Here is a 22875-nt window from a genome sequence, read left to right on the forward strand (position 1 = left end):
GGGGGGTCGCGGCAGAGTGGAGGATTGTAAAAAGGGGTCGCCGAGCATAAAAGGTTGAGAACCGCAGATCTATACATATATACATTCGCACCATTCTACGCTGCGCAGCCACGGGAAATACTGCATTCGTCATTAATCTTCGGACTCAAAGATGAATTCAATGAATTCAACAGCGCACATTACAGCACTTTCTTTAAATACATTCTTACAAAACCAATGAGGTGATCAAGTCACAAAGTACTAACACTTCAATAAACTGGTACAACTGAGCTCTTCAATCTTACTCACTTCAACTTCACTTTCACTAGTATTTAACTTCAAATACATAAAAGTAACAAAAGGCTAATAACAACGTATGGACCCGCTACAACTTAATGACTTCAGAAGCACCAAGGACACACTACATCACTACAGCTACAGCATCCCTCCCCCTCCCAGCCTAACTCACTCCCCCCCCCCCCAATTTATATCTTTTTAAATCGTCTTTTCTAGAATCCTAGAAACCTGTCTCAAATATTTCTCTTGTCTATCACCGTCCAGAAACAGACAAATGCAAATCTTTTCTTGAACTCTTTCTCTGGTTAATTATAATCAATACTACGACTTCTTTGACCTTCTTTTGACCTAACCCTCGTTTCTAGAAAGAAGTAGAATGAGGTCACAAGATGAAATAGTGTCAATCCTTACACGTAGACCAGAACACTGATAGACGAATTCTACAGGCTTATCTGTAATGGTTTCATTCTAAATCCTAATTGTGTCTTTTTATGCTGGGAGGCCTGCATTCTAAAGTCAATCTTTCTGTGAGCTAAGAAGATGGCCGGCGTTGTAGATTATCTCCCTGGATTTTGAGACAAACTCAAGATTGTTCTTACTACACGGAGGACAGCACATGACAGCAAGTGGAAAGCAATGATGACAGCAGCGAAACTCTTAGCGCAGAATGGTGCGAATGTAAAAGGTGTGAATGTAGAATGGTGAGAATGTAAAAGGTGTGAATGTAGAATGGTGCGAATGTAAAAGGTGTGAATGTAGAATGGTGCGAATGTAAAAGGTGTGAATGTAGAATGGTGCGAATGTAAAAGGTGTGAATGTAGAATGGTGCGAATTTAGAATGGTGAGAATGTAAAAGGTGTGAATGTAGAATGGTGCGAATGTAAAAGGTGTGAATGTAGAAAGGTGCGAATTTAGAATGGTGAGAATGTAAAAGGTGTGAATTTAGAAATGTGCGAATTTAGAATGGTGCGAATGTAAAAGGTGTGAATTTAGAATGGTGCGAATGTAAAAGGTGTGAATTTAGAAAGGTGTGAATGTAGAATGGTGCGAATGTAAAAGGTGTGAATTTAGAATGGTGCGAATGTAAAAGGTGTGAATGTAGAAAGGTGCGAATTTAGAATGGTGAGAATGTAAAAGGTGTGAATTTAGAAAGGTGCGAATTTAGAATGGTGCGAATGTAAAAGGTGTGAATGTAGAATGGTGCGAATGTAAAAGGTGTGAATGTAGAATGGTGCGAATTTAGAATGGTGCGAATGTAAAAGGTGTGAATGTAGAATGGTGCGAATTTAGAATGGTGCGAATGTAAAAGGTGTGAATGTAGAATGGTGCGAATGTAAAAGGTGTGAATGTAGAATGGTGCGAATGTAAAAGGTGTAAATGTAGAATGGTGCGAATTTAGAATGGTGCGAATGTAAAAGGTGTGAATGTAGAAAGGTGCGAATTTAGAATGGTGCGAATGTAAAAGGTGTGAATGTAGAATGGTGCGAATTTAGAATGGTGCGAATGTAAAAGGTGTGAATGTAGAATGGTGCGAATGTAAAAGGTGTGAATGTAGAATGGTGCGAATGTAAAAGGTGTGAATGTAGAATGGTGCGAATTTAGAATGGTGCGAATGTAAAAGGTGTGAATGTAGAATGGTGCGAATGTAAAAGGTGTGAATGTAGAATGGTGCGAATGTAAAAGGTGTGAATGTAGAATGGTGCGAATTTAGAATGGTGCGAATGTAAAAGGTGTGAATGTAGAATGGTGCGAATTTAGAATGGTGCGAATGTAAAAGGTGTGAATGTAGAATGGTGCGAATGTAAAAGGTGTGAATGTAGAATGGTGTGAATTTAGAATGGTGCGAATGTAAAAGGTGTGAATGTAGAATGGTGCGAATTTAAAAGGTGTGAATGTAGAATGGTGCGAATGTAAAAGGTGTGAATGTAGAATGGTGCGAATTTAGAATGGTGCGAATGTAAAAGGTGTGAATGTAGAATGGTGCGAATGTAAAAGATGTGAATGTAGAATGGTGCGAATGTAAAAGGTGTGAATGTAGAATGGTGTGAATGCACGAATGTAAAATTGTGTGAATGCACGTATGTAGAATGGCGCGAATGTAGAATGATGTGAATGTAGAATGGTGTGAATGTAGAATGGTGTGAATGTACGAATGTAGAATGGCGCGAATGTAGAATGATGTGAATGTAGAATGGTGTGAATGTAGAATGGTGTGAATGTACGAATGTAGAATGGCGCGAATGTAGAATGATGTGAATGTAGAATGGTGTGAATGTAGAATGGTGTGAATGTAGAATGGTGTGAATGTAGAATGGAATGGTGTGAATGCACGAATGTAGAATGGTGTGAATGTAGAATGGTGTGAATGTAGAATGGTGTGAATGTAGGATGGTGTGAATGTAGGATGGTGTGAATGTAGAATGGTGTTGAATGTAGAATGGTGTGAATGTAGAATGGTGTGAATGTAGAGTGGTGTGAATGTAGAATGGCGCGAATGTAGGATGGTGCGAATGTAGAATGGTGTGAATGTAGAATGGCGCAAATGTAGAATGGTGCGAATGTAGGATGGTGCGAATGTAGGATGGTGCGAATGTCCGTCATAGAAAAACGGCACTTTGATGAACGGTGTGTGGATAGTGACATGTTTGTTGGGACTTTCTTCCATCCCCGCCATTGCAATGATCTCGGTCCTTAGGCATTTCAATGACGATAAGGGTGCTCTATGACAGTGTCCTGTATTTCACTTTCATTTTGCTGCTCTAATGTCTGTTCTAAGCTTTCTCTCTGTCCAAAAAATGCTTGTCAATCAAAGCGTGCATTCTGGGATTGATATCCTCCTTTCTTTTTCCCGCTTCAATCCGGTTTCATTTCAACGGAGTTGTCATCCATGTCATGTGACACGGGAAATTCCCTTTAAGTTTTAAATGCTGAACGTTTAAAATATTCCTGTTCTCTCCCTTTGATATTTGCATTTATTAATAAAACCAGTTAGCTCAGATCTTCATTTCCAATTTAGTAAACCCCCCAACAATATTCAAGTAATCAATAACCAGTTATATGTATGACATTCTTCGACGTCGTCATCTATGGTGGATAGCTGGTTTTATGATGCAATATACATAAAACATGTAGGAAGAGCTGATTTTTAAAAGTTTATGAAAATTGTCTTGCACCTTTTTTTAAACAGAAGTAGGGGATACTAAGCCAAGGGAACATATGCATTGTGTACTGTGTACAGTCGCAGAACAAGATGTAAGGCGTACGAATGTGCCGAATAGAAATCAAAACCGTTTGACCAATCTTGATAAAACTTCGCAGAAATGTTCCTTGTGTAGTAACTTAGACCGTAGTGTATGCATTGTAGCCATAAAACTAAGTTAAGACTTTAAAAAAAAAAAGTTGACCAACTCTATGAAAGCATTATAAATTTATCGATCTAGGCTATGCTTACCAATGTTTACATGAAAAGATCGAAAGGATCTAGATCTAGATCTAATTTTAAGAACTACACTTTGCACATAAAGTTGTTTACTTCGACAAGTGAAATTTCAAAATATAGTCTATTGATTTCATTATTTAATAAAAATAAAGCTGCAAATTTGTGTTTCAAAAGCATTTTTACATAACTTCCGTCCTTATATCTGCGAATTTAGACGTCCTGACGTGCATTCTTTCATTAGACATTACCGGAAGCGTTACACATCTCTCTATTCCCATAATCCTAGGTCTAAAACACTTATTCAAGTCTAAGATGATAGAACTTCTCTTCGCAAGGGATAGTTTTATACTTTGACTAACGAACATACTAATTATAGTCCATTCATTTCATATTTTAATCAAATTAACATTCAAATGTGTTTTTCTAAAGCATTTTTACATGAGGGCAACTCTATTCTTAATGTGGCGTGAATTCAGGTCAATTAGCTATTTTTAGCTCCATTCATAATATTTTTTATTCATGAATTCATGCATTCGCCTTACTTATAACATTAGTATTTTCTTTAACTGTTTCTAATGCGCTACATCAGCAATATGCAAGTTAATAGCTCAGTGGCTAACAAGTCGGCCTTCCATCGTGGAGGCTCCAGTTCAAATTCCGACTTGAGCAACTTTTTTTTATGTCTATAAATTGTTTTTGAAAAGGCCGCACAAAAACCTTCACCAGGTAGTCTAAAGATACTAAAAAAAATAATTAATTACATAATTGATTAAAACTCTATATAAGCACATTTTTTTAAAAAACGTATTTTGTATATTTTACTTGTGTGACCTCTGTCTACTATACCAATCGTTACCAAACATTTCCACACATAGAAAGTATTCTAGAATAAAAAGTCTTCATGTAACCATCTGGAAATACATTGGCTGAATTACCCCACCCCCAACCCGGCACCCCGCTTGACCTCTTTACCATGTACGTTTCCCAAGATACATCAAATTTCTTTTAAGACACCACTCGCGCCCCAATATTCTCTACTCTGATGGCACCCCGTGATCCTCTCTCTCGTCCCTATCCCATAATTTTAACGTTTCTCATCTCCCCTTCTTCTGCCACTCACTCTCTCACCCCCCACCTCTTCCCCTGCCCTAATAATTGCCCTCACGTCTGAGAAACCCAGTGTGACTGGCCGCTGATGAGAGGTCCGGAGCTTCTTGGCCTCCCGGTCATCAGCGACGTCAAATAAGGTTTCTCTCGTCTGCAGCGCGGCGCGTTCTGATTGCGGTATTTTCAGTAGGGGGAAAAGTTCCCGTTGGTTCCATGCGGCAGTCTATTCACTTGGTCGGAGTGGGAATAGACGCTCAAGTCCATTGACTTAGTCAGAGTGGGAATAGACGCTCAGTCCATTGACTTAGTCAGAGTGGGAATAGACGCTCAGTCCATTGACTTAGTCAGAGTGGGAATAGACGCTCAGTCCATTGACTTAGTCAGAGTGAGAATAGACGCTCAGTCCATTGACTTAGTCAGAGTGGGAATAGACGCTCAGTCCATTGACTTAGTCAGAGTGGGAATAGACGCTCAGTCCATTGACTTAGTCAGAGTGGGAATAGACGCTCAGTCCATTGACTTAGTCAAAGTGGGAATAGACGCTCAGTCCATTGACTTAGTCAGAGTGGGAATAGACGCTCAGTCCATTGACTTAGTCAGAGTGGGAATAGACGCTCAGTCCATTGTCTTGGTCAGAGTGGGAATAGACGCTCAGTCCATTGTCTTGGTCAGAGTGAGAATAGACGCTAAGAGAGATGTCAGGAGACACTTAGCAAAAAGACTCGAATGGCGAGTTAATGAGTGATTTTCTACGACCTCAAACTATCTTTTTAACCCATCGCCCCCACACACACACAATTTTCACACTTTTGCAGAGGTGTATCGATTGCTTGACCACGGTGGGCATCTAAACCATTATAATTATGTTTCTGATGTTCCTTTAGAATTGAAGATGAGTACATCCTACCTAACCCAAACCTCTCGCTAGACGGCGTTGAGAAGTGTTCGAACCCGCGACCATCGAGACGACAGTCCAGACCGCATACCACACGACCAGGGAGCCATTGTGTAAAAAAAAAATGTCCTATTTTAAAAAAGCTTTTATCTGCTCACTAAGTCTGTCTGTCTGTTTGTCTGTCAGGTAGATAAATTTTAAAAGCGTTATTTCTCCCACTTCCCAGTCTCGGGTCAACTTGAAACTTTGCACGATTATTCATTGTTCCTAAAAAAAATCCCCAACATGAATCAATTAAACAAATCATTAACCAATTAAAATAAATAGTGGTGATGGATCAATTTTGTTTGAAATCGAAAAAGAGAAATACATCTTACATTATTGAGAGATATTTCTGTACATGTGGGGTTTTCCATTATATAAGCATGTTGTTATTTCATTTTTAGTATCTTTTTTTTTTCAAATACGTTTGATTATTTTTCGACAAGTCGATGCATAAATATTAAAATGAGCACATTTGTAAACAAAAGCTTATCGAATAATCTTTAGATGTCTAGATCTATATTGAATTTGTTTACCATCAAATACTGGGAAATACACTTTTTATATTAATTATTATTATTATAGCTTTTATATAGCGCTAATTTCATGCTTATAGCATGCTCAGAGCGCTTTGGTCCAATCTCATTTGTGGACCAGTTCGGGGGGGGGGGGTATCTAGGAGTTAGGGTTACGGTTTCCCGTGCTCAGTAAACACAACTCTGCCCGAGTCGGGTGTCGAACCTCGAGCCCCCTTCTAGGTAGCCAAGACAAGCCAAGTTCAAGCGCACTTGGCCTCTCGACCACGCTTCCTTCAGTAGACAATGCCGAAGTTACAAGTCCTCCTTCACATCATAGTCTGCGGTTCACATCCAATCTATTTCTCTTACACTATCAGATTAAAATCACACCAGTCAAGGAAATAAATGTATACAAAATGTATTCGAAATCATAAAAAGCGTTATTTTGTTGGAAAGTCTCTGCAAGTGAAACTTAGACAATCTAATTGACCAGAAATGATGAATAATTAATGAATAACGTTTGCTTGGCTCTATCTGTGGACCAAAACAGTTTCGGTGTTTGCCTTGTGTTCTATGACACTGTAATACTTTGCAGATACAAGAAAAAAAAGGGTAACCAATTTTATGGAAAATAATAGCAGTTGGACTTTACATTATTCGCTCTATTATATAAGTCAAAACTTTTGTTTCCGGTGAGGCAGATGCTGTGAAACATTCAAGTATGACGACTGCGCTTTGATAAGTCTTCGTCATATTGTCTTTTGTGTTGTGTATAAGATATTGATGTAACTACAATAACACATCTAAACAGTAAACACTTAAGCCACCTTTACTTTTAAAGGCTTTCAAAAATCTATCATTACATGTCACCGTACAAAAGAAAGAATGTAATAGATTGAAATGTGGAGAAAAAAAATATGTGAATAGACAATTACACATTTTAATGATCTGCGAAAGGGGAATGGAGACAAGTAATGGGGCAGGAGAAGGAAGTTCTTCAATCTGGAAAAGAAATCTTTCGTTAAAAAAAATAAATTGAAGATTACAAAATAGATGACAATTGTTTTGGGAGGTAACTCTGAGAAAAGCTTTCATCTTCAGCAGATGTCTGCAAACGAAGGTCAAGGTGAATTCTCAATGACAGAAACCTCCTCTCTTGAGAAGACATTATTTAGAAACACGTGGCGCAGACAAGGGCGTTCACTGTGTCTATCATAAATAAAGGGGAGGTAAGCGAAATGAGTGCAGTACTCTTTTTAACTTCAAAATATGGTACTGCACTTGTCTTCCAAACCAAGGGGTCTCAGATTCGAATCCTGTTGAAGACTGAGATTTTTTAATTTCGAGAATTTTAGGGCGTCTATGATTCTAGACAGTGGCACATAATTGAACGATTCGGTACATGAAGTGGTCGCCAATGTTAAGGAAAGGACCATTCACAGCAGGCACTACAGAGAACAACTTCTCTATATCTCTCGATCTCCTACCAAAACAGCTGCTGACCGGGAAAAATGGAGGAATTTGGTTACGACCCATACGCGAACTGTCACAGCACCCTTACGACAGAAGTCAAGGGTCAGATGAATGCCTTTTTCTTAAAAGATGAACATTCAAAACTAAGTGTGAAGTAAGTGCATTAGAATTTAGCCAAAGAAAATAAATCTTCACAAATCTAGTAAACGACTTCTATCAGTGGAGCAAAACTCACGCCCGCGGGTTATATCCGACCTGTGGCCCGGAGCTATGAGGCCTTTGAAACTTCTGCCTAAAGAGTATAATGAAGCCTCAGAGGCTTTGTTCCATTGGAATAGTCCATTTTTATTTTGTGATACGTAATAAACCTAATAATTTACTCAGAAAGACACAAAGATAGAAGCATATTCCTTTTTCAATAAGCTAGGACAAATTTGTACAAGTGCCCCTTCTTTCCTAGTGCTGTTGGGGCATGTTTGCCTGAATTCTGTTGAATTCTACGTCTCGAAAGAAGATTTTTTTCCCTTTGCAACTTCTTGTGTGACTAAAGAGGCCAATCCTTGATACACAGCTGCGGTCGCAGGTTGGGCATATATAATCACCAGGCGCCGTTGCATTTTCACCCTTCTTTCTGCTTCTGTAGTGTATGACATCTGCAATCCGAGACCCTTCCTTTATGCTCTTTATGTTTGCCTGAATAAGCCAGTAAAACCAACAACTTGGCAGAGTTTAAGTCATTGATTAACATGCATGACTAGATTGACTTAGCGATGTAGGCATATAATCATCTTTTTTTTTTGAAGTAGCATCTGTGTTTTATTTTTGTAACATAAGATACGCGTGGCAGAAATTTATATGGCACGAAAGCCGGAAAAAGTTGACCACCTCTGACTTATAATAAAAAAAAAAACATTAGTGAAGTGCAGTGTTTCCCAAACTTTTTCTAAACGGAACATTTCGTACATTCTGAGTATTTAGTGGAACACTTAGCTTTTTTTTTTAGAGAGGTAAATTCACTTAAAGACCTACAAGTTAATTATTGCAGTTCTTCGTTGAACTCCTATTCATACTTTGCGGAACACTAAACTTACGCGGAACACCTATTCATGCTTTGCAGAACACTAGGGTTACGCGGAACACAGTATAGGAAACACTGGTGTAGTGGCTCTCGGAGTTCCAGTACCACCTCATCATGGTCGCCGAGTGAACACCCCTGGACACCAACTCGAGGGTTGGTCGGGTTCTCCTGGAACTCGGGTGATTCGCGGGTCTCTCTAACGGGCAAAATTGGACTGCTGACACGGCCTTTGCGGGCTGAGTCGGGCGGATCATTTGCGCCCATGAGCTAGGCTCTATCTAGCCCGTCCCCCGACGTCTGTAGTAGAGGAACGCGTCAAACCCAGTGGTAGTTCTGATACTAGGGATGTCAACTAACCTTCGCCAAACCACTCCCCATTGTGGGAAACTCTCAGGTGTTACTAAGTCAATTCATAACCTTAGAAACAAGGCTTTATTTCAATAAAACACGACTGATACACACAATAACACAGTACAGACTGGTCACGATTCACAGACTACGATAATGCGAACACGATTACAAATACTAGCACGATTACAAGCACGGGTAACACACAAGTTCATTTAACGATCACTCCATTCACCCCTCCTTTATTTCTTTCTGGGTCTTAGGTTATAACCATGGGTATGAAGGGAAGGATCCGGAGGTATCTCTGGCGTAGACTTTCCTCCTTGCAAGTCGTAACTGTCCTGTACGGGACTCGAGTCAATATTGGCCTCTGGCATTGGGTGGCTCCCCTGTGAGTCACTGATGACTTCTGGCTGGTTGTACATCATTGGGGTGGGACTCTGTGAATTACTGATAGTTTCAGGCCCGTAGCGACTCCCTGGTGAGAGATCCAAAGAGTCACCGACCTCTTGAGGCAGAATACCGTTCTCTGGTTCGAAATAGTCGTTCGTGGAACTTTCCTTTGGCGCCAGGTGCCTAAGCGACACTGTCTCCTCCCGGCCGTTTGGAAATCGTATATGGGCGTACTGTGGGTTGCAGCTAATAAGTTCAACCTCTTGTACCAATGGGTCAAATTTTGAAGATCTTACAGGGGATTTTAGTAATACTTTGCCTGGGTTCTGTAGCCAAGTAGGCAAGGATGTTCCCGTTGGCGATCTTCTGTTGAATTTGAAGATCCGTTCGTGTGGAGTTTCATTAGTAGAAGTACACAGTAATGATCGAATTGAGTGAAGTGCCTGGGGCAACACAGATTCCCACTGTGATAGTTCCAACTTCCCTGAGTCCAATGCTAATAAAATAGCCTGCCACAATGTTTTATTCAGCTTTTCTATTTGCCCATTTCCTTTGGCATTATAGGGCGTTGTCCTGCTAGTGGCTATGCCCTTAGAATGTAGATATTCTGTAGTTTCTGTGGACATAAATGATGTGCCACGATCAGAGTGGATGTAACTGGGTGTTCCAAAGAGGAAAAATAACTGGTCGAAGCACTTTATTACTGTCTTAGATGTCATATCAGGACAGGGAAAAGCGAATGGAAACCGCGAATATTCGTCAATCATTGTTAACAAATACTTGTTGCGAGTAGCTGATGGCAAAGGACCTTTAAAGTCAACACTTATTCTTTCAAACGGCTGTGTGGCCTTGATGAGCGTACCTGCAAATTCCTTATAGAATTGCGGTTTAATTCTATTGCAGGTTCTGCATTGTTGAATGATCTGTCTGACCTCTTCAACCGAGAAGGGTAAGTTCTTTGACCTGACATAATGTAGAAGTCTAGTGACACCTGGATGACACAGGTAGTCATGGTACGTCTTCAGGCTACTTTGTTTCGTCATGGTTGCACAGTGCCCTCTAGACAAGGTGTCTGCTGCTGTGTTGGCGTTCCCAGGTCTATACTGTATATCAAACTTGAAGCTTGCTAGTTCCAATTTCCACCTTTGTATCTTATCGTTTTTAATTTTCTTGTCATGAGTGTCTTTAAATATGTATGAAATAGACCGCTGGTCCGTAATAAGGGTAAAATAATTGCCACACAAATAATGCTTCCATTTGCGTATGGCTTCAATTATTGCAGTGGCTTCTTTCTCTATGGCAGATTGATGCCTTTCAGTAGGTGAAAGAGTTCTAGAGAAGAATGCAATAGGTCTTCCCTCCTGATTTAAAGTGGCAGCTACTGCGATGTCAGAAGCGTCAGTTTCCACAATTAGAGGATGGTCATACTTTATGGTGAAAATTGCTGCTTTCTGCAATTCTTCTTTCAAGTCTTCCAACGCTGTTTTCAAGTCAAGGGATCTTTTCTCAAGTAGCCTCTGTCTAATTACACTCGAACGCATGCCGCTAACAAAGGCATCGCGAATGGCGTCCTCTTCATTTTTGTCAGCACTGACAGCTCGGAACTGACAATCTCTGGCCATCACTCTCAGCTTGTGTACAAATTGATCAAGACTTTGATCGACTTCTTGTTTGCAAGTTGCAAGCAAATGTCTGGCCAATGTTTCATTAGGGGCCTTCACAAATAAATTCTCAAGAATAGATTTTGCTTCTGAGTATTTAGAACAGGTAGAAATATACTGATATAAGGATGGAGACACAAAGTTGCATAGCAGGTCAAACTGTTCGCTTTCACTAGCCCCTACCTTCGTTGAGAATCTGTCAAAACAAGAAATCCAATGTTTCCATGTAACTGAAGCATTAGTTGAACTAGGATCAGCATCCAGTCTATTGGGACGCAAAAACTTGTCCATTTAAGAATGGTTGTATTGAAATAAATTGTAATATACTAAGTCAATTCATAACCTTAGAAACAAGGCTTTATTTCAATAAAACACGACTGATACACACAATAACACAGTACAGACTGGTCACGATTCACAGACTACGATAATGCGAACACGATTACAAATACTAGCACGATTACAAGCACGGGTAACACACAAGTTCATTTAACGATCACTCCAGCTACATAGTACCTTTTAATATTATGCCTTTGCTTATATCGTGGTTTTGTTGATAACTTTAATTGCCATGGCAAGTGGTTCTTCAGCTACATATTTGTTTTATCTTAATTAATGACACCCTGATCTCCTAGAAGGCATAGGCGTTATCGTGATTAGCTGGCTTTAACGCTAGGGGACGCTAGTGATGCGTCATGGTGACGTGACTTGCAGACAGAGTCAGTGAGCATGAGACGGGTGGGCGGAGAGGCGGAGCCGCGTGTAACGTCAACTGGACATGCCATTCGGCTAATGGAGTCAGGAGGTATACATAATTAACCACTCTGGGATGGTGGGGTTGTGGCTGGTTGGCCTCCTGAACAACCCAATTATCCCCCTCTCATCAGTATCACAATTCCAGTGTTTCAAGATGGCAGGTCATGTCCCCTATCTAATCGGGGGGTCATCAAGAGGAAGTGCCGTGCGCGCATGCGCAAGTCTACTCGTGCATGGATCAGGGCGTCATGATGGCGATTTGAAATTACGTACTCGTAATAATTTATGGCTCTCTGCAGACGTGAGTGTACATTAAGCATTATTGCAAGGATTTCATTTGGTTGAATTGCGTCAATAGAGTAGGTCTGGCCGTGCTAAGTTTTAGTCTAGGCCAGCGGTTCTCAACCTTTTATGCTCGGCGACCCCTTTTTACAATCCCCCACTCTGCCGCGACACCAACCCCCCGGCACACATACAGCAATAGAAGAGTAGATAATAACAATCCCTATTTTCGATGGTCTTAGGCGACCCCTGGCAAATCGTCAATCGACCCCAAGGGGGTCGCGATCCACAGGTTGAGAACCCCTGGTCTAGGCGTTAATTTTCAGAACTAAAGCTTCAGAATCTGGTTCTAGAAGAGGGGGGTGGGGGATATTTGATGACTTTTTGGTCGTTTTCAAAATGTAGAACTATTTTTTCTTTTTGGTGGTGATGTCGGAAAAAAAGGGGGGGGGATTTTTCAGTGGGTGTATGCAATATATACATATATATGGTTTTACTAATACTCCGTTGCCCTTTTTTGGATTGTCTTTACAGTCTGAGATCTAGTTAAATAGTTGTTTCCTGGTTTGAACATTACAGACCTATATATATACACAGAGTGGACCAACTTAAAAGTTTTGTCAAGCGCACTGGTGTCTTAACTTCCTGTCTCTATGTCTTGACGTCTACTTCCAGGAGATCTACCAAATGCAACAAAATTACGAAGCCAGTATGTATACAAAGTGTAAGACTAGAAATGGATACATTTATATGTCAGTGTATTGATGTATGCATGGTCTTGAATACCAATAGAACGACTATTGATTAAAGGGATTTAATGGAATGAGACAAGTAAAACGTAATGTGGCACCTGTATAAAAATGTAATGACATCTAAAAATACATTTCACTTCTCTAATATTATCTCTCTTAACCTTTTCGCTTCTAGTTTTTGAAAATGTAATTAAAACGTAACAAACTATTAAAGTACAATGCATACAAATGGGAAGACAACTGTGCTCAACTTGATTTTTGGAACATTACCATTTAGCTGATTCACCTTCAGCTTTCTCTTTGTCGGTTGAACAGTTTTAGTTTTGCGTTGTTCAAGAGTGGTCAGCAGGTTCTCGTAAGGACGTTGTCATTCTGTTTCTAATTGAGCTGATTACATTTTTATAGATAATGAGTCCATATCGTCAGCAGATTATAACAATTTCAATTGCTCATAACACACCAAGCTTAGCATGTTACATCTAATATAGTCCAAACACAGTACAAGGGGCGTAACAATGGCTAGCAGTAATTACGTTATAGAGAATGGTCTTAGATGCTCGTCTGCTTCTATTAGGGCCATAAGTTTCGCATTTTAGGTCAATGGTTCTTACCATAAATGTTTAAATAAGGATTCTAAACCTAAATGTTCAATAGACAGCGAGCAGAGGTTTTTCGCTTCTTTGAACTATTTCGTCAAATATATATAAACTAGCGACCCGTGGCGTAGCATACGCCGCTATTTAGTGACGGGTGAACACTTCCTGAACGACCCAGTTGTCTAATTGGGGTGGGCTTGGGGCTGTGTGCTCATGCGTGGAGTGCGAGTAAGGCGAGGGTACGGGCGGGAGGGCGCTGGAGGAGAATTAGAGAGTTGGCGTGCGTGCGTGGTGTCCCGCATGGTTGGGCGACGTAGAGATTTTTTTTATTTTAGCACTTAAAACGTTTAATGTATTCAGGAAGCGTTTTAATTCTAGAACATCTTTCTATAACATTCTTATCACATACTCTTCGCTGACAGTGCCGGAGTATAGTAAGTGGAGGCCCCTGCCCTCTGTTAGCTTCAGTTTAAAGGGATTTGATAATGTTCAGAAATCTTAAAGCATGGCATATTTGTGAAAGAAATTAATAGAGAATTTCAATTTCATTTCCATTTTTTTTATTATATTTAGAATACATCACTAAGTCCCGGTACCTATTTTTCGATTACAAAAAAGCACTGTCTATATCTATATCTATATCCATACCCATATCCACATCCACATCCAAATCCACATCCACATCCAAATCCACATCCAAATCCACATCCGTCCGTCCGTCCGTCCGTCCGTCCGTCCGTCCGTCCATCCATCCATCCATCCATCCATCCATCCATCCATCCATCCATCCATCCATCCATCTATCTATCTATCTATCTATCTATCTATCTATCTATCTATCTATCTATCTATCTATCTATCTATCTATCTATCTATCTATCTATCTTTCTTTCTATATTTGAAATGCAGAGATCCTTTTAAGGGCTCTGGACGGGCGAACATTATTTGAAAAGTCGTAAACTTAGACCTGATTCTAATGAGATCAAAGACACGACTAGTTTGATATACTAGTGCCCTGGAATAATCTTTCTAGACTAGTTTGAAGTTTGCCAGAACAGGTAGTGTATAATAAATCAGGATCATTATTTCTACTTTTGGAAACACAGACGTCTGCTGCACACATGACATAAAATATGTCTGCGTATTACGTGACAGATACAGACGTGTATGGTTATTTAAAAACTCGAATCTGTCTAGATAAAACAAGACAATAAATCTTTTTTTGTTTTATTTTGACAAAATGTTCATAATAAAATAAGACAACTATTGAGAAAGGTTATTTTTCTTTTCATGGAATATCCTAGTTATAGTAAAACATCACAATTTCTCTTTCAGACCTTGCAATCTATAGGCAGGTGTTGTAAAGGTCGTCCGTCTCTAAGGCCCAGAGTTTACGAGGGTATCGTGTGGCCAGCAAAATTACCAACCGTATATATTTTCTCTTAATTAATGTCGTAGCCGGTGAGTAATCCTAGTCTGATATATATATATATATATATATATATTTATTTATTTATTTATTTATGTACCAAATGCCACTGATTTTTTAATGTACCTATCAAGAGATCTCTTAAACTGGCAAACGGATTCGCGTGAAATTTGAAATTCGTGTACACGTTCGTTTTACCACTTAGGTTGACACTGAGAAGTGTTTTTGACACTTTTCTATTTGCAGCTATTTGTGTGTGTGTGTGTGTGTGTGTTTCTGTATATAGGTGTGCGCGAGGGGAGGTTGTGATGAAGAAAGGTTTTTGTTTAAGTTCTTATCTGAATATGAAGTATGTTCGAGTGTTATTAAATTAGGCCTTCTATTTCTTAGTGCTAGCAAAATGGCATAGTTTTGTTAAAGCTGGTCAAGGACAAGATTAAAAACAAAACTTTACAAAATGAAAAAAAAAAGTCTATTGTTGTAGCCATTACAAAGGACTGTTCTTTACAACCGAGCTAAAAGTAGTTAAAAATATAAGATTTTTTTTTCACACGAATACTGCCAGATGGTTTCCTTTAATACATTATAGTACGACAAAGCTTTTGATTAAAACAAAATTGGATGAGCTAGGTATAAGTCTCAAAGAAGTTTAATATAACGTAGATATATAACATTTTGGCGAAACAAAGTTAATGTCATCGAAAGAAAATAGATGCCGAGCTAATTATACGGGTCAGTGGGGGAGTTTACGAATGACAGGAAATGATCACACGAGTCCGCTCTTCTTATAAAGAAGGTTTGTTAAGTCCATTCTTCGAGAGAATACTAACCCTAAATGTGATTATGCTCGTGACAAAGCCTGGACATCGACTGAATGCAATAGAGTTAGTTTCTCCATTAGCTGGTAGAACGGTACGCTGATAGATCTTGATCTAGTATCTCATTCATCTAGATATTCACAATAATAGATGTGGATCTAGTATCTCATTCATCTAGATATTCACAATAATAGATGTGGATCTAGTATCTCATTCATCTAGATATTCACAATAATAGATGTGAATCTAGTATCTCATTCATCTAGATATTCACAATAATAGATGTGGATCTAGTATCTCATTCATCTAGATATTCACAATAATAGATGTGGATCTAGTATAGGTTCACATTTCAAGTAGATTTTTTTTCATTGTGAAGAATGGCTTCGAATGCTTGTCCTTCCAAAATACGAACTTTATGGCGCATTGCAAATCTAAACAAGTAAATCTAAACAGTATCCTGGTAGAATATGACCTTAACGAACTCGTGTCCGGAGGTGGCTTAGTGGTAAAACCCTTGGACTTGGAACTGAAGATTTCTGGTTCGAAAACCTGGTTATTACCTCTGTATTTTTAAACTGCACACAGCTCTTACGGGTATGGTGGTCAGTGCAGAATGTCAGTACAGGAGGACAGTACATGTGGTCAGTAGATGTGGTCAGTACAGAAGGTCAGTCGTTTCGCCTATGTAAACCGTTGGTAAAAAAAAAAAGTAAAGTTCTCTTTTCAGACCTTGTGGTCTATAGGGCAGATGATGTAAAGGTTATCTATTTCTGTGACCTACGGTTAACGACGGTGTCATGTGGCCAGCACAACAACCAACCGCTTTTACTTTCCCCAACTAATGTCAGGTACCCATTAGAGCTGGGTGGACTCAGAAGCGCCCTAAAGAGTCCAAAATTGAAAAATCCAAGTCTTCACCAGGATTCGAACCCGTAACCCACTGTTTGGAAGCCAAGCGCTTTACCGCTCAGCCACCGCGCCTCCTAAACTATTAGTAACAGAAGAAAATGAACTTAACATCATATGCCAAATTAACACCTAGGTTCTTAACTTTAAGCTTATTTATCAAACTGGCAGAGTTTAATATACCATATGATTTTAAAAAAAACAACAACAACGAGCCGTAGATCTAGAAATGTTTAAAGTTAATTATAGAGATGATACGCGCATAACATTCTGAAGAAAAAAACGATACAGATTTTCCACGGATGTTCCAAAATAAATTTTAAATTAGCAAAAGAGGAAATTAAAACAGCAAATGAAAACCTCAACTCTAGCCTAGATTTACGTCCAAGCGTAAGATTCAGGCTGTTTCCTGTGTCGTCATTGATCACGTGAGGCCATGACACAGCATTTCCCACAACCAACAGAGCTCTTCCTAACATGGCTGCCCATGATGGACAACTCTTGTAAGGAGCATTCAGAGTAACCTCCCCCTCTTCCTTGTTATATTTAGACCTCTGCTTGCTATAGCGTTCAAAACATTTTATTTTATTTTTTTTCTAAAAAGAAATACCCCGCACCCAAAAAGAAAAAATCAAAACAACAAAAACCTTTGAGATGAAATCTCTAGAGAAGTTGAATTTCAAAACGAGTCCGAATAAATATTTATAGATGTACGCAGAGCTTAATCGAAGGGATAAATATTTATTCCCTGGTAGACTGTAGAATCGCTACCGATATTCCAACCCAACGGCTACATCTCCATCAAACAGTTTTCCTTATAACCTATCACTGCCCCTTTCTTCCACCCCCCCCCCCATCTTCACGCAAATCTTATCTTATAAATTACAGACGTTCCTTGAAAATAATGTGTTTTTATAGTTAGTGTTATCCGCCTCTTGTTTCTTTTTACACCTACACATAAGTTCAGTTTAAACCCAGACTTCTTTTAGAAGCTCTTTAAAGTTATAAGTTCACAAAATGATATTAAAATGTCAAAGGTGATTGTAGACTCCTATACTTTATGTGTAACATAAACATCGACCTTTTGTCACCTTGTTATTTTTTCAGTGGCAAAATATATAGGTCACAGCTGGGGCTGCGCAGCCACGGGAAATACTGCACTCCTCACTAATCTTGGGACTCGAAGACAAGGCTTATTATTATTATTATTATTATTTTTAAGTTGTGTTTTTGTGTTTGTTGTTTTTTTCCTAATCACACGTGATTTGTTCAGTGGAAGATTTCGATGTGGTGTCACGGAGTGCTTCATCACATCTTACACGCGCGTCGTGGTGCGGTTTTAACTGCGACACCTCCGTCCCATGTTCCACTCAAATGTTGACACTTCCAAGAATGTTGGGAAGAAATGTCGTTAATAATCGATACAATCTAGTGCATGGATACTCTGGGGGATACGCTAATGTTCACAAAAAGTTACTTTGACTTTTATTAGACTAGAGAACTCTTACACTGTCAAAGGGTCAACTCTTACAATGTCAAAGGGTCAACTCTTACAATGTCAAAGGGTCAACTCTTACAATGTCAAAGGGTCAACTCTTAGAAAGACAAATGGTCAACTCTTACAATGTCAAAGGGTCAACTCTTACAAAGACAAAGGGTCAACTCTTACAATGACAAAGGGTCAACTCTTACAATGAGACAAAGGGTCAACTCTTAAAAAGACAAAGGGTCAACTCTTACAAAGACAAAAGGTCAACTCTTACAATGACAAAGGGTCAACTCTTACAATGACAAAGGGTCAACTCTTACAATGACAAAAGGTCAACTCTTACAATGACAAAGGGTCAACTCTTACAATGACAAAGGGTCAACTCTTACAATGACAAAGGGTCAACAGCTATCGTAATGAGAAATAACAACATCTATTCCATATAAAGAAAAACAAACAGCCACTGCAAGGTGCGACAATTAGCTATCTCAAGGGGCAACCACAGGATATGTTTACGAAAAATGGCAAAAATAGCTGCTACAAAGGGCTACATTTAGCTATCACAAGAGGGAACAGCTAGATCTAGTTAACATAATATGCAAAAATCAGCTACCACAAGAAGCAACAGCCAATTACCACAAGGGTAACTACTTCAATCAAGCTTCCGCCAAAGTCAGGCAAACATTATCAGAATAGAGCGTAAGTACACCCCAAGTATACAATGACGCAATATTATGGCAAAATACAGCCATCTTGATGACTGGGGTTAAGTTGACATCAGGATCACGATGACCCCCTACAGTTGCGATGTAGTTGATAGGTCACAGGTGTATATACTCAGAATAAACTGGTTGTATTTATACCTGGGATAGTGTGTGAGTGTGTATTGATTATGGCCGTGTATAGTGAGTATATGTGGCTGGTTGTGTGTGTGTGTCTGTCTGTCTGCTGCTTCTCACATTGTTGATATGAAACCACTAGCTCTTTCTGTAACTGACATTGATTAGAACAGCTGCCAAGAAATAGAGTATAGATCTAGCTACTGCAAGTAACGAAGAGCAGCTACCAGACGGGGCAGCAGCTACCACAAAGGGCAATAGCTACTACAAGGGGCAAAAGCTACTACAAGGGTCAACAGGGGTAGCAGATACCATAAGGAGCAATAGCTACATTAAGGGAAAACAGCTACCACAAGAAGCAGTAGCTACTAAAAGAGACAACAGCTACCTCAAAGGGCAACAGCTACCACAAGAGCCAGTAGCTACTAAAAGACACAACTACGGGAAAACAGCTACCACATGCGGCAGTAACTACTACAGGAGACAACATCTACCTCAAGGGGCGACAGCTACCAAAAGAGGCAGTAGCTACTAAAAGAGACAACAGCTACTTCAAGGGAAAACCGATACCACAACTAATACAAGCTACTACGAAGAGCAAGAGATGGATCTAGTTACCGTAAGGGGCAAAATCAATAACCAGAAAGGACAACAATCTAGATCTAGTTTACCTCAAGGTGTAAACATCAAGAGGCGACAATTACATATCAGAAGCGGTGAGAACAAGACCTAGTTATCATAAATGGCAAAAACCCAAACCCGAAGTCACAAGTGGGAAAAATGTAGCTTATACAAGAGTCAACTGCTGAGTACTTCAACCTAATAACAGAACATAAACTTACCCATCTGCGCTGGACCCGTTGACCAGCTGACTAAAGAAGAATGTATCCTGGACAGACTCGGAACAGTTGCACTTGAGTTTGGTGCCTACGAAGACGTTGGCGTCGTGTCCCATTATGGCGTTGAATCGGAGCTGGCACTGGGCGCCGGTGGGTTCCAGGCAGCGTTTCAGAAAAAAATGTTCCTCGCTCCCGTCATAAGAGGCGTATCCGTAGTGTCCTGTGGGGGGGGGGGGAAGTGGACAAATTATTAGTGAATAAATATTAGTATTATAAAACACTTGTCAAAAAGCATATAGTTATTACAATGAATGCACCGATAATTCATAACATGAAAAACAATTGAAAACATAACATGTAATATGACTTCATTCATCTTAAAGGGAAGCTCCGATGGTTTTGACAATTTTTGATATTATATGTGTTTTGATTTACAGATAATGAATATATTATTATTTTGTTTTTATTTGCAATAATAACTTAGTAATTGATATTTTTCTGACGTAATTTTCCTGCGCATTCGAAACAGTCAGACTTTCGCCGGGTTTCTATGTGACGTCACACATGCCTATTAATTTAATCTATTGACTTACTGTATAACGCAAAACCATTACAGTTATGTTTACATTCTCGTAAAAGAAATATATCTTGGTCTATGCAGTTAGATCTAGGATCTTGTAAGCAAAGACAAAAAATGCGTGTTAAAGGAGATTTACATGCTTGACTAACCACGGCAGTGTGTATCTTCTCGCCTGACCACTCAATACACAACAAACACTATCGCTTGGTTGTCTTGTCATGACCGACTACACGTATTCTAGACTAGCCTTACACTGACCAGCTTATTCGAATCAGTCAGACCTGCGATCTATTTACTTCTTGGGACAGGGAGGGGCTTAGATGAAAATATTACTTTTTTTCTCGAGTTGGTTGTCCTATTGCTTTTAAATCTATCTATATATAACTGTACCATAGCGCTTGACTAGGCCGTCACTAAGCCTAACAGCTACTGTAAGAATGGAGCGATACGATAGGAATCTGGGTGATCGCTTTTTTAATGTATTTATAAAAATATAAAAGTGAGCGACCTGCATTCGAACTCAATGGCTAAGGTCTCCTCAGCCTCGCCATGCTAACACGATAACCACTGTGCCATGGATCTGCTTATGAAAATAGGCTTTATAGTTACTTACAAACTTTTCTTTGTACAAACAATAAAGGGGACTAATTCAATTTATACAACCTTATCAGTCATGTAAAATGTCTTCCCCTTGTACGAGTTACCAAACAAAATAATTAATTGCCAATAGTTAATTAACTGATTGACATTTATATCTATCCATGTGTTGGCATGTAAAAAAAATAATTGTGCGAAATTTCAGCTTGATCCGAGACTAGGTGTGGGAGAAAAACCGTGTACAAACTTTTTACCAGACAGACAGACAGACAGAGTGGATTGATACAAATCATAAATCTCTACTTTAGATGAACACTAGTACACAAGATAGAATGTCATCATTCAATCAAAGTTTAGAGCGTAGAAAATTGTGCTGATAAATAGTGACCACTATGATCTAAGGCCAAAGAGTGACCACTATGAAGAAAATACAAAAAGGGACCAAGTTTTAAAATTTATTTATGGTCAAGCGTGGACCTTTCGTTTTCTTTGTTAGAAAGAGAAAAAATGTGGGTAAGATTGCCCTAATAAAAAAAGAAGTTTCTTATCACTTCCGGTGTCCGTCTCATCTAAGGATACTTCCGATCACATGACGGATGTGACGATCTAAATATAGGGACAATTTCGACGACTGGCGTGTAAAGAACCAGGCCATTCCATTCAAAGTTTGTGTCTACGTTACATCAGCAAGCCGTCACTACTAGTTCTTCATAACTTCAGTTACGAATAGATCTACAAACTTGGTGTCAGAAGGAAGTTAATTCGCGCTCTTGCTTAAAATATGACATATCCTTTTCCCAACTTCTTTTACCTTAGTTTTATCTATAGGATAATAAAGAAATTATTTAGAGTGTATTTTCTTATATGATATTGAACTAAAAACATACAGATGAAAATATCAGGCCTAGTTTATCTTTCAGACCTTGTGGTCTATAGTGCAGATAATGTAAAGGTTATCTGTTAATTTGGCCTACGGTTAACGAGGTGTCATGTGGCCATAGCCTAAGGATAACATACACGTTAACATTTTAAAACTACTTTCAAAATTAAGGTCGCTAATTAAAGAGTGCCTAATTATCCAGTGCCTAATTTTCCGCCTTGTCAAAAAGTGCCTAATTATCCGGTGCCTAAATTTCCGGGTGCCTAATTATCCGGGTGCCTAAATATCCGGGTGCCTAAATTTCCGGGTGCCTAAATATCCGGTGCCTAAATATCCGTAAATACGCGGTGCCTAAATATTCGGTGCCTAAATTTCCTAAATTCGTGGCAGCACAACTACGAACCAACCGCCTTTTACTTTTTCCTAACTCATGTCGGATACTCAATAGAGCTGGGTAGACTCAGAGGCGTCCAAAGATCCCACTCATCACCAGGATTCGAACCCGGAACCCCCGGTTTGGAAGCCAAGCGCTTTACCGCTCAGCCACCGCGCATCCTGGGGACACATTAGGAATAAATAAACACTAAACACAGCCCATAAAATCTTGTGTTAAAAAATGTGTACAATTATGTGTATGCAGAAAGCATACTTAACTTTTTAAACACAAAGCTAAACATATTCGGTAAATAATCAGTAACTTATTATAACAGAAAACACTAAATCTACTATTCCCGGGCATTGCTTCTCAACCATATCGTGGCGCTCGGGTGGAAATGGTCGTTAGAGAAGACTATTAGGCCAATAGAGAAGCAAAAAAGAACCCCCGTTAGGGTGCCTAAGGACCGAGTCCATTGCACTGGCGGGGATGGAAGAAGGTTT

General features: G+C 39.4%; 1 protein-coding gene across 3 annotated transcripts in view; it reads right to left on the reverse strand.

The window, feature by feature from the left end:
- The window catches only part of LOC106060200 (leukocyte tyrosine kinase receptor-like), a 190196-nt gene that overhangs the window by 73854 nt on the left and 93467 nt on the right, over window positions 1-22875 (reverse strand). For all 3 annotated transcript variants that reach the window (XM_056022529.1, XM_056022528.1, XM_056022527.1), the window contains one exon: window positions 19943-20159. In XM_056022529.1, the coding sequence (XP_055878504.1) occupies window positions 19943-20159 (217 nt within the window). The remainder of the gene's footprint in view (window positions 1-19942; window positions 20160-22875) is intronic.

Source organism: Biomphalaria glabrata, chromosome 3 (genome assembly GCF_947242115.1).
Source record: "Biomphalaria glabrata chromosome 3, xgBioGlab47.1, whole genome shotgun sequence".
NCBI classification, from domain to species: Eukaryota; Metazoa; Mollusca; class Gastropoda; family Planorbidae; genus Biomphalaria; species Biomphalaria glabrata.